Source organism: Onychostoma macrolepis, chromosome 01 (genome assembly GCF_012432095.1).
Source record: "Onychostoma macrolepis isolate SWU-2019 chromosome 01, ASM1243209v1, whole genome shotgun sequence".
NCBI lineage: Eukaryota > Metazoa > Chordata > Actinopteri > Cypriniformes > Cyprinidae > Onychostoma > Onychostoma macrolepis.
The window spans coordinates 4,153,265-4,166,687 of record NC_081155.1 but is presented as its reverse complement, the minus strand read 5'-3'; the positions used below and the strand labels follow the sequence as shown (position 1 = coordinate 4,166,687).

General features: G+C 37.5%; 1 protein-coding gene across 5 annotated transcripts in view; it reads left to right on the top strand.

Annotated features, from left to right (window-relative positions):
• Positions 1-13,423, top strand: part of LOC131547574 (glutathione hydrolase 1 proenzyme-like) — a 133,408-nt gene that overhangs the window by 55,125 nt on the left and 64,860 nt on the right. For all 5 annotated transcript variants that reach the window (XM_058788270.1, XM_058788242.1, XM_058788265.1 and 2 more), the window contains 3 exons: positions 2,548-2,637; positions 7,201-7,350; positions 7,488-7,618. In XM_058788270.1, coding sequence (XP_058644253.1) covers positions 2,548-2,637; positions 7,201-7,350; positions 7,488-7,618 — 371 coding nt within the window. The remainder of the gene's footprint in view (positions 1-2,547; positions 2,638-7,200; positions 7,351-7,487; positions 7,619-13,423) is intronic.

Below are 13,423 nucleotides of genomic sequence, written 5' to 3'. Positions count from 1 at the left end.
AAGCAATGTTATCACTTTATATGGACGACATTACTTTGTTACTTTCGAATAACCATTCAGTAGAAAGAGCACTACAATTATGTGAGCGTTTTACATTGGCGACTGGTATGAAAATTAATAAAAGCAAAAGTGAGATTTTATACTTAAATTGGATAGAACCCAAATTAAATTTTGGTCTGAAAATCCAAGATAAAACCATTAAAATACTAGGGATAGTGTGGGGTAGAGATATGGAAGAAAGGAATTGGAATCCCAGGATACAACAAATAGAGTGGAAAATAAAACAGTGGGAGGAAAGAAACCTTAGTTTTAGAGGCAAAGTGTTAATAATCAATGCAGAGATTATAGCATCTCTTACTTTTGTCGCAGCAACCTTGCCAGCCCCAAGATGGTTTTTAAGTACAGTACAGAAAAAGATTTTTCGTTTTTTATGGAATTCTAATCAGGAGAGGTTGAAACGAGAAATTGTATGCAGAAAAACCGAGAAAGGAGGACTAGCGGTCCCCGATGTGCAAGCTAAACTGGAGGCTATGGTTCTTATTCCTGTATTGAAATCTTGCCTAGACGATGAAGTGGCTAATTATAGTAGTTTTTTTGTGAAGTTTTGGGTAGGCCGACAAGTGGGGAGATTGTGGAATAAGAGAACGCCTCAAAATACTCCCTATCCAGAAACTAGACCAGCTATGTATAATAGAATAATGCAGATGTTAAAGAGCGCATCTTGGTTAAACATTCCGATAGGGAGTTTAAATAGACAGTTGGTGGAGGAGAGGCTATCCTCATCTGTACTTAAAATGACTCCAATAGGTCATCTCATTGAATCAGAATGTATTACGGTTTGGAGAAATGTAAACAATGTTTTTTTTGTTTAATGTCCATAAAGATATTGCTTGGCAAACTGTACAAAACTGTTTACCCACCCGGGCTTTCTTGAATAGGAGAGGTTGCTCTCGCCTTTCTCTGTGTCCTAGAGCAAACTGTGGAGAAGAAGAGACAATGAGACACTGTTTCTGGGAGTGTGCTTATGCCCAGAGGGTTTGGGATTTTATTCGATTATGGTTACATAATTTGTACAGAGTGCCAAGTGAAGGTGATATTTGGTATGGAGAATTGGAAAAGGTTAATTGTGAAAAATGGATTCGGTGGTGGGTAATTATAAATGTTTTTAAAGAAGCACTATAGAAATCTAGGAATATATGTGTTTTTCAAAGATATGAGATCCCAGTGAAATCAGTAATTACATCGTTTAAAAGGTATAGGGGACTATATTCTAAGAGAAGGGCAGAAATTGCCAGCCAATGTAACCGATAAGTTATGGAACATACCAAATGTCCCTCCTTTTGATATGGTCCTGAAAATTGGTTAATTCTTGGAAATGTTTAAAGAACAAAGGGTAACAAATCGATTCAATTATATGGTTGTAAGATATGTATTTATGAAAGAATGTTTCTTTTTGGTCTTGTAATGTGATATAAAGGAAATAATAAAATAATATTAAGAAAAAAATCTGTGCTGTGCAGTGAGCAAGTATGCGTTTACAGCTTACATATTTTTATTTGTATGTTAAGGTTTTTAGATAGTCAACCCTGTGAAACTACAGCATACAAAGAACGTGTTGCTCTGATAATTATAATGAATTCTTTTGAAAGCTAATGTATATAAATACTTGAACTTTTCAGCTATTTTGACACACACAGACATCAAGAACCAGCATATGAATCTGAACAATGGTGACAACCAACAAAATTCTTCATGCTGCAATGCATGCTGGGTAATACTATAGTAAAAACTCCCATCATGCATTGCAGTTTGAATATTTATCAAATTATTGTCACCACCATTGAGGATCGTATGATCAGTGTTCATGTCTAAAAGCCTGAGCTAACACAGTTCTTCTCACCAAATATGTGATATTTGTTTAAGTTTTTTTTTTCTTCTTGCAATTCAATGACAGCTGAATATCACTCAATAAACCAAAGTGAGACACAATTAACGATGTGCATTCAAATGATTTAAGAGCAGAAAACGTAAGCTAATCTACTACATCAAGCTTCTGATTCAGCAACGCACAATTGTTTGCTGTGAAATAATATTGCATTCGCTTAGAAGCAAATTACTTTGTTTTTCTGAAAGGGTCAAGAGCCCAACTAAAGCAAACACTGCTCTCCATGATGGTGGCATCATTTTAGCCGATAAAACATCAACATCTGATCCTCTGTAATTCTCATTAACAGCAGGTGTTCATCACTAATGCACAATCATCATTTAATTAGTCACTTAATTAGCTCATTAACTTTAACTCTTTGAGGATTTGGGATTTGACTTGAGACTTGCTTGTGACTTGAAAGGAATGACTTGGTTCCTCCTCTGGTGAAATCAGTTGCTGAGTTCATGGGTGGAACAAAAATATGGCAGGACTTTTACTTTCTGACCCCTGGATTGTCCAACTCTGATCACATATTTGCTCTGGGTGTGAACATGGCACCTGCACACTCTGTCATAATGTCATATAATCCTGAGATAATTTGTTTGTTTGTTTTAAAACAGGTTCTTTTTACTGGTGGATGTGTGCTATTTACTATTGTGTAGTCTCATCTCAAATTTCTTCATTGAACTATATACAAGCAAGCCAAAAAGGTGATGAAGAATGCACACACACACACACACACACACACACACACACACACACACACATATATGTACAGTGCTTTGTAGTAACTGATTACATGTCATCTGGATTACATAATCCAGACCTGCCAACCTTGGAAAAATTATTTGAGTACCACCACTGTGACTGGGAAGGGGGACATTCAAAGAGAACATTAAGACAATAAACACTCGACTGTGATGGTGTATAGTTTATCTGTGTTCTTAAAACCACATTGGGTATTTTCATAATAATTACGCTTAGGCTATTTATAATCCTTTGCTAGTCGACATAGCCTTTGTTACATTTTAGAATATATTTCTGTGGCATTCTGTGATAAAGAACCACATCAGATCAGAATGGAAATTTCTAATATATTTCTAACATTCATCAGATGTTGTGGGGTATGCTATAATGTTCTCTTTTGTTGTAGGTTTAGAAACACCTCTCATTACAAGTCATTACAAGGGAAGATGTCCAGCGTGTGTTGCTTTTTCAGATGCATGTTTTAAGCGGGGAGGTGTTTCCTCATCTCAGTGCGCAGACTCCCGGACACACAAACAAAGCCAGTTTGGAGAGAAATAAAATGCACAATAATTATGTAAATGCAACAGTGCTGCGTTTCTCAAAAGCATCATAAGCCTAAATTGATCGTAGCTCCATTGGTGGCAATGGGTCTACGATGTACTTAGACTTACAACCCAGTCAACACGTGAGATCACGCGATGATCACAGTGACATCACACCATTTTCATACGGTGATCCTCACAGTGTGAGTAATATATGAGCTCATTGTGAATTCAAAATGTTGAGCAGGTTGAGAGGAGCCAGTTCAAATATCAGTCACCGGGGGTACATTCTACTTCCTGTTTCTCAACACTATCACAGAGATATCACAGTGCTCTCACATGATGAGCTCATGCCCAGCTAACAGATTTCTGTTATAAGAACCTTCTCCAAACATACAACTGACTTCCAGACACAGCCTTCGATGAAATCAACTGAAATGTTTGATGTTACCATCAAAGTGATTAGTGTTTGCTTTAGTTGGGCTCTTGACCCTTGACTTTATGACACTATATTTGTTTGAGCTGCTGTAACTGTGTTTGTAAAGCACGTTTGTTATGGCAAATAACACCAAAAAGACACTGCAACCAGGTGATATTGGTTTGTTGTTGTTGATAACAAAATCATCACCTAGATTCAGTATGCGGTCTTTGTGTAGGGTTATTAATCTGAACGTTTTAATTATAACAGCTTTTTGATTATACAGTATAGGAACAAACAGTGTAATAATTTATGAATGAATTTAAAAGCGTATGTCACAAACATTTTGAACTACGGTATCATTCAAAAACAAAGAGACAGATCAAGAATCAGTGTATGAATCTCAACAATGGTGACAGTCAAAAGCTTCATGCTGCAATGCATGCTGGGTACCTAGTCTCTGCGCAGTGAGTGCACTTTGACCTCACATTAGTATGAGCTCACAGCGAGGGCGCCGTGAGGTTACACTTTTAGCTCACTGTTACCTCACCTTGTGACCTCATCACGAGTATCCTGTGAGATCACTGTGAGATCAAATTGTTGACTGGGAATGCTTTTGGGAAACGCAGCCCAGATTGGTTAAACTATTCATCTTTTTTGTTGTTGCTTGTTTTGAATACTACACATGGACAGAGGCATCACCAGGTTTTTTGTAGTTTTAGTTTTTTTTTTTTTTTTTTTGCTTGTTTGTTTTTTTGTGGTTTAGAGTGACAAATCATGCCAGCATACTTTGAGGTCAAAATGGCAAAATGCGTACAGGTTGGCAGGTCTGCATGACTTTTTTATGGATTACATGATTACATATTATTCACATAACAGCAGTAAATTATTTCTCATTTATTTGCTCTCCCTAATTATTGTTTCTCTATATATATTTTTCTTTCTAAAATTCCTACTGTGTGTCATACCATTTATTTATATTCACAAATGTCATGTAAATACATTTGCAAACCATGCTTCTGATTTTTGCTTCTCATGCTTCTCATGCTTCTCTCAATGTATATTTGTTCATCAACAAATAATTATGCAAGTTACTACACTGGTGATGTATAGCTTTGAAATACTGTCTTCATTATATCTGGTGACCTTCAGTGACTGTTGATTTTGGAAGTCTGAACAAAAATATTTCAACCCTGGAAGACTTTGTATGTATTGGCTGTTTTCATGTTTATTACTGTTTGTTCACATAGTGCAGGGATTCCCAAACATTTTTGTGAGCCAAACCTCTTCAAATTAAAGAGATTTTGAGTCCCTGCCCCTCGAATGGGCAATGCTAAGGCCTAATCCCAGTTCTATTATATGCCCCTGCCCCTTGTCCTTTGAAAGAGTGTCAAGGTGTAGGGGTATAAATATTACCATAAGAATTGGGACACCACTACTATACCGTCACACGTCATCATACGTCGTCTAGCTCCTAGAATAAACACACCTATACTGGTGTGCTAGTGTGCATTACCGTTCTATAGTAATGAAGCTGCTTACTGACACACACACACTGTTGTGCTTATATACCGGTTAAAAGACCCTAAAACTTCATAATTCACATCTTCATCATCCATAAGTACCTTCTAAATAGTGAATGCATAATTACCTCTTATCTGGATGGATGTTGTTAATGATTCCGGGTGCTTTCCAGCCGGTGACCGTCCTGGCTCAGTCAAATCCGTACCTCTTGAAGCTCGGTTAAGTTATATTCAGGTTCAGATAACAAGTTATTATTATTAATTAATCACTCAGAGACTTGTTTAAGAAAGTTAACGAATCACCAAAGCATTGGTTTCGTTTTATTAAAAAAACAAATAACACATAAGCAAATAACAATAAAATAACAGCGAATAGTCTTCACCATGAAGTGCCGGCCCTGACAAAAAGTCTAACAAGCCTTTATATAGTTCTTACACCGCTTGTAACTGCCTCCTCCATCCCAGGCAGGAAACATGACCTTTATGTCAGAGTCTGTACAAAAGTAATGTCAAAAGTTCAGAAGGAAATATTACGACACCTCTAGATAGCAAGCATGTCTAGTTCTATTTTAAACTATAGGAAAAAAATTATGACACCTTTTTCAAACATAAGCAACATATAAACCTATATGCCTAAACCACAATATAACACCTCTAGCAGGTGTTAAGAGCATCTTATGCCACGGTTTAGCTAAAGGTTCCACCTTGCATGGAAATGCAAAGTGCATCCTCTTGCTTTTAACCGTTATGTTACAAAATAAGCACAGCAACTATATAACTGTTAAACCTACAAGATTATAATCATCTATGGTTTCAACATAGGATATATTTATACATAGCTTTCAACACTCATATTTTTATAACAGGAGTCTAAAGTTTCACTGTCTCTAAATCATTTGTTAACTTTTGCAGTTCATCTGAATAATCACATAATTCAATCATCTCTCTTATTAATTTCATTATTCTTTTATTTGTCGTTTCCTGTTTTCTCATGAGTCTCAATATTGCCTTCATCTTGAAGATGATCTTCTGGTCCTCTCGCTCTCTCTTGGGCCCGTCTGCGACGTTCCTTCTTCTCCTGTTTCTTGACCTCCCTACTCTAGTCTCTTTGTATCCCTTGAACTAAAAAATCATCAGAATCAACTTCTATTTTATCTGATCTCTTCCTCACGTTCCTGTTAGAGGATTGATCAGGGAATCGCATATCAGTTGAATTAGGGAATAATTCTACAACACACATATCTCATTGTAAAGAGCGATGCACAGACGCGTGTACACACAACTTTCATTCTCTCTCAAATTGGCAATATTTGAGAAAAAGGTTTAGCGATTTCTAATTATTGGGAGAACTAGTCACCCTCAATGGCTGGTGGTTATCGCTCTGATCAGGCATGAAAATATGTTGTGGCACTATCGTGCAGTCAGTAATGATATGACGTTTAGCAAACTTTAGCGATTTTTTGCAAACATTTCTTTGAATAATATGACCGTAAATATGAACTCACAATTGAATATAACATAAAACAAATGATTACTTTTCATTAAAATCTTTATTAATGCCAATAATGCTTACATTTATGCGTCTTTTTGTTTGCTCGGCCAGCCATGTTGCCGCTGTAGAGGGTTTACACTGAGATAATTCATACCCCTTCATTTGAAGTGTGGCCCCGAAAAATCTTCATTTGAAGGGCTATCTGGCCCTTCGCCTTTCCCCTACCCCTCCAGCCAAAAGAGAATCGAGACACCACTACCCCTTCACGTGAACGTGCGAAACGGAGTGGTGGGGGAAAGGGGAAGGGCTAAGGGGTAAAAATGGGATTGGGCCTAAATGACCTATGTAGGTCCCCCAGACCGTGATTTTCACAGTATTAAAATGTAAAACATAATTCTGTCAGTTCTCAGAGCTGTCAAGTTTCAGAATATAGCATATTGCATATTCAGTGATAAATTGTATTTAATGACATGATTTGGCAGATATATACCATGTTTGAATTTTGACTGTGCAATGAATAAATATCTCAAATATACTCTGTCTACTTTCAGATATCTGTTTGCTGCCTTTGTGACTGTATCAATTTTAATACTGACACTCACACAGAGATCAATTGTGACCTCCACTGAGACACCCAGTGATAACTGCTATACTAAAGCAGCAGTGGCAGCGGATGCTGGGACTTGCTCTGAGATTGGGAGGTATGATTCCAAAGAACCACATTTATGATTCTGTGAAAGATTACTTGCATGAGACTTTTGTAACCATAGAGTCTGCAATACTAATATGGAGCCATTGTTCTTCACTTGAATTTACACATTGTTCTTTGTCATTTCAGGGACATCTTGAAGCGTAAAGGTTCAGCAGTTGATGCCGCTATCGCCACTCTGCTGTGTTTGAGTCTGTTTAATGCTCACAGTATGGGCATTGGAGGAGGGGGGGTTTTCATCATATACAATTCATCAACAGGTACATGGGCTTTGAAAGACTTAATGTCTCGGTTATGTACGTAATCCTCATTCCCTGATGGAGGGAACGGAGATGTTATGTTGTGACGACATTAGGGGTTTACTTGAGAGCCCCAATCATCTCTGCTTTTTTTGGCTAGTGGATTTAGCATACCTGAGCTACTCCCCAAGCCTATGGGTATAAAGAGGTGACAGATGCATCCACTCATCATGTTTATGCTGAGGAGCCGAGAATGTGTCCCGGAAATAGCGGTTGGTTCAAGCTAACACCAATATTGGGCCTGGCGTCAGACTGCTCTGCTCAGTCTGACTGCCAGGGGTGTTGGAGGATACTCAACCAGGGTTCACCGACCGGGGGAACACTACTGGAGGAGGAAAAGGGGCTCACATCCCCGGGGTGAGGGGGAATGGCACAGCAAGCGTGACACCATCCGGTCCTTCCCGCCAATTACCTATTACCCAACATAAAGGAAGAAACCGGCTCAGCGCGGAGACTGTAGAACCTCGCGAAGGTGTTCGTGTCGCCCAGCCCGCAGCTCTACATATGTCTGCCAGAGAGGTGCCATGCTCCAGCGCATAGGAGGAGGCAACACTAATGACACGTGAATTATCCCGCCCACTTTAAAACGGTACTAAACTGCAGTGGAAACGCAAACCGAGCCGAACTGAGCCGTGCCGAGTCGTACCATGCAGTGGAAAAGCGCCAATAGAGACCAGTTTTTAACCAGAAACCCCAAAACTGAGCCATTAAAAAGCCAAAAAAAAAAAAAAAACTCAGCCACGGATCCATCAATAGGCAGTAAAATACACAGTTACACCTTTAGACAGTTAAGCATCTGTAATTCACACTTCTTTAGATTGTGAGGGAAAGACTTTCTGGCTCAGCTGGGACTCAAACCAGAGATCTTCTTGCTGTGAGGAGACAACATTTCCCACTGAGCCACTCATGCTGTGTTTAGTCAGAGACATTAAACACAGGTACAGACATTTACAGGTACAGAACTCTGTTTGGATCGATGCAGAAATGTACAACATACACAGCAAAATCCTCAGTGAACACTGCACACAATGTTAAAAGAAACACTAAAGTAGTGTTGAAGTTCATGAGGTGAATGATCAAATTAAATGATCATGTAACTGATGAGTAAGCATTTGGTAAAATCACCTGCAAGTCAAACGCATTAAATCTCTGAAGATCTCAGCAGAGGATGATTAAACAAACAGCATCACCAGCTTCACTCATTATTAACCAGACTGACTTTATTTATGTCAGATGTCTACAGGAGCTCTTTTTGAGAATTAATAGAGGTTTAGATGTTGATGTTTATTTCATTTGAAGTCACCATTGTGGTGGGCAGTGTTTGCTTTAGTTGGGTTCTTGGTCCTCAGACTTCATCTTAATTTTTTTTTTGACTTCTGTAACTGTGTGTTTGTAAGGCACAGTTGTTGTGGCAAAGAAAACCAAGCTAGAAAGAGATCAGCATCTTTCTATCCTGATGATGATAACGTCGTCAAAATAAGCATTGAGTATGCTTAAGGTTTCAACAGTTGCTGTAATGGTGTTTTGTTTTTAATTTTGTTCACCTGTGACATTTATATCCACCAGCCTTCTGAAACTGCAGTAACAGCACTAATAGTATTAAAGCGAATACACATCCTGAAGACAGACATCAAGATTTTGCATATGACTCACAACAACGGTGACAATCAAAACGAAAAAGCTTCTTGCAATGCATGATGGGTGGCTTCATAGCACAAAACTCGCTTCTTCCACATGCTGGATTCCCAAGCTTTTTTGTTTTTGATTGTAACCACTGTGGTGATTCATGTGCAAAATATTGATGTATGTGTGTGACCAGATGATGTATTTGCTTAATGTAAATGCATTTTACCCACCTTCAGGATATGTGATTATAACATTAAAAACAAAACACCATTATAACTACTTACAAAGTTATTAGATGCTTCACTGTAAAAAAAAAAGTTGATGTAACTCAAAACATTTTTTAATTTTTAAGTAAGCTCGACTAGCAACCGACAACTTAAAAACTTTAGTTCATCTAATGAATAAAAGTCAGTCTACTGAGTGTTAAAAAAAATCTGTCAGGGCAACCAAATACGTTTTAGCAATACTACTTTTTCTTTCAGATTTACATTTATTTTCAAAGTTTTCCACATAGCATGGGTAGTATTTCCCTCTTAAAAAAAACCTTTTAAGAGCTTGTTTTCCTCTTAAAAGTAAAAGCAAACATTTATGCTATAATGAACAAATATTTTATTAAGTTGCAATGAGATGCGAATATACAGTAACTCAGCACACAATTCTCAAACATGGTGAGGATAAACAAATTTTAAATCAGTAAAAATATGAACTCTGATCCACATGACAGCTAACTGACAGTAACAACAGCAGCAGCAACATAAATTAAGCTAACAAAATATAAAACAATGATAATATTTTAATAAGAATTAACATAAAATGTTTTCACACTGTAAAACCCAACAAGTTAGGGTAACTCAAACCACTTGAGTAAATACATTTCCCTTGGCTTAAACCATGTAAGTTTTAAAACTTGCAGTTAAGTAATTAAGTGATTAATTAAGTGCTGATTGAGTATTAATGATGAACACCTGCTGTTAACAAACATAATCACTGACAGAAAGAGAAACACAAGAACAACAACTGACTTTAGACACATCCTTAGATGACATCAGCTGAAATAAAATACATTAAATCTCTCAAAATATGATTAAACAACCCCACATACAGCATCACCAGCTCCACTTATCAATAACCAGACTGACTTTATTTCTGTCAGACATCTACAGAAGATCTTATTTGGAATTAACTAAGGTTTAGCTGTTGATTTATTGTTTCAATTACAAATTACAAAAGAGTTGTTTAACCTCTTAACTGTCACCGTCCACCCTGTGGGACGCCTACCTTTACTTCACTATTTTACAATTAAATCCTAATCTAATCATGACAAACTATATATCGTTGGAAAGGTCTAAGACTCCTAAATGGGTATTTCACCACTTTTTCTGTTAAAAAATTATGTAGGAAAAGTAATAGATTAATTTATGACCAGAGGTGTCAAATCCAGGGACAGAAAGTAAAAGTCCTGCCATGTGTTTATTCCACCCATGAACTCAGCAGCTGATTTCACCAGAGGAGGAACCAAGTCATTCCTTTCAAGTCACAAGCAAGTTTTGAGTCAAATCCCAAGACCTCAACGAGTTGAGGTAATTAAGAGATAATTGAGAGACTAATTAAATGTTGATTGTGCATTAGTGATGAACACCTGCTGTTATTGAGAATTACAGAGGATCAGATGTTGATGTTTTATTGGTTAAAATGATGCCACCATCATGGAGATCAGTGTTTGCTTTAGTTGGGCTCTTGACCCTTTTAGTAACTGAGAATGGATTGCTTTTAAGCAATTGAAATATTGCTTCACAACAAACATTTGCACATTGCTGAATTAAAAGCTTGAGGAAGCAGATGAGCTTACACTTTTGGCTTTTATGTCACTTGAATGAACATCATGAAGGTGTCTCTCTTTGGTTTATTTACTGACGTTCAGCTGTTACAGAACTGCAGGAATTTACTATTAAACAAATGCCATCATAATATTAAATATTGGAAAAAATTAAGAATTATATTGCTCAGGCTTTTAGACATGAACACTTATCATACGATCCTCAACAGTGGTGACAATAATTATTCATACTGTGGTGTTACCCAGCATGCATTGCAGCATGAAGCATTTTGTTGATTGTCACCATTGTTGAGATTCATACGCTGGTTCTTGATGTCTGTGTGTGTCTGAGTAGGACTGGAGTTTAAATATTTAAATGCATTAGATTTAAAATTCTTTCTCTATAACTGCTACAGCAGTAAATTCATTGCGCACTGTGGTTTCACAGAGTTGTTTATTCAAAAGCAGAACATAAATTAAAAAAATGAAAAATGTTGTATGTGTACATATATATACACACAGTATATTGGATGCAAACAGGTAAGCACCTGATGATTACCTCATCATATGAAAACAACTAACAGTTGCTCACTGCACAGCACTGATCTCTCCGCTTTACAACAGCACATGCATTGCTACAGAGAGATCTAACACAGGAGTCAAGGGTCAAGAGCCCAACTAAAGCAAACACTGATCTACATGATGGTGGTATCATTTTAACCAATAAAACATCAACATCTGATCCTCTGTGATTCACAGTAACAGCAGGTGTTCATCACTAATGCACAATCATCATTTAATTAGTCTCTCAATTATCTCTTAATTACCTCAACTCATTGAGGTCTTGGGATTTGGTCTCGAAACTTGCTTGTGACTTGAAAGGAATGAGTTGGTTCCTCCTCTGGTGAAATCAGCTGCTGAGTTCATGGGTGGAATAAACACATGGCAGGACTTTTACTTTCTGACCCTGGATTTGACACCTCTGTTTATGACAAGAGTGCACCTGAAAAAAATCTACATCATGACATGAATTCTGACCTTTGTCACAGAAAGTCTTCTTAGTTGCCTTTTTCTCTATCACGAATTAGAAATCATAAGAAATTATTTATCAGTAGAAAACTTAAAATTTCAAAATTCATCCTTTGAAACCCATTTTAAAATCAGACATTGCATTACCATGTAAATGGTACATTAAAATCATGTTACAAAATATTTTCATTCATGAATTATAAAAAATTAAGTTTGGATAGTGCACTATAATGTCTCTGTTCAAAACTGTGGGTGACAGTTAAGGGGTTAAATCTCTGAAGATCTCAGCAGAGGATGATTAAACAACTCCATAAACAGCATCACCAGCTTCACTCATTACTAACCAGACTGAAGTCACCTTTGTGGTGGGCAGTGTTTGCTTTAGTTGTGGTGCTTTTCCACTGCGTGGTATGATTCGATTCGGCACGGTACGACTCAGTTCGCGTTTCCACTGCAGTTTAGTACTGCTTTAGAGTGGGTGTCGTTATAGTCGCGTCAACTCTACTGCTGTGACTCCTGAAAAACTTTTTAATTCTGTGTCGCTCCATCACGCTCTCGCTGGATCCGCTCCTCGGCTATCAATGAGAGGACAATCTGTACTTCCTCGACTGACAACGAAACAGACGTTTTTTGGGTGTTAATAGAAAGGTGTGCTCATTCAAAACAGTTGTGTTCGATCCTTCGCTGGCTGTGCGGATTTAAATCTAGCGGGTCTGTTTATTTCTGACTGTGTCTCGTGCTGCAAGTTCAATGACGCAGGCAGTGACGATTTTCTCCGGCCAATCAGTGATCAGCAGAGTTTACACGTCACGTTTTGGTAATGGTACGGTTCGCTTGGAACCTCGGCCAAGGTGGTACTAAAAAAAGTAACCGGTACCAGGTACTGTACCCAGTGGAAAGTGAGCCGTACTGAACCGTACCGTGCCGTACCATGCAGTGGAAAAGCGCCATTGGGATCTTGGTCCTCATTCTTCTTATATTAGCTTTTTTTTATGGTTGATGTAATTGTGAGTTTATAAAGCACAGTTGTTGTGGCAAAGAAAGCCAAGATAGAATGAAATCAGATGCAAAAGTCACCAAGTGTCATCTCACTCCGATGAAGCTAAGATTTTTTAAATTTCAAAATACAAAATTTTTCGGTCAAAAATGACCGAAGAGGACCAGAGGATTAAAAGTTTTTTTGTTTTGTTTTGTTTTTTTTTCTTTAAAAACATTTATTGATCATTCAATTCAATACATAGTTATAACATCACACAAAAAAGGGAACTCTCTTCCCATACATATCATTCACAATG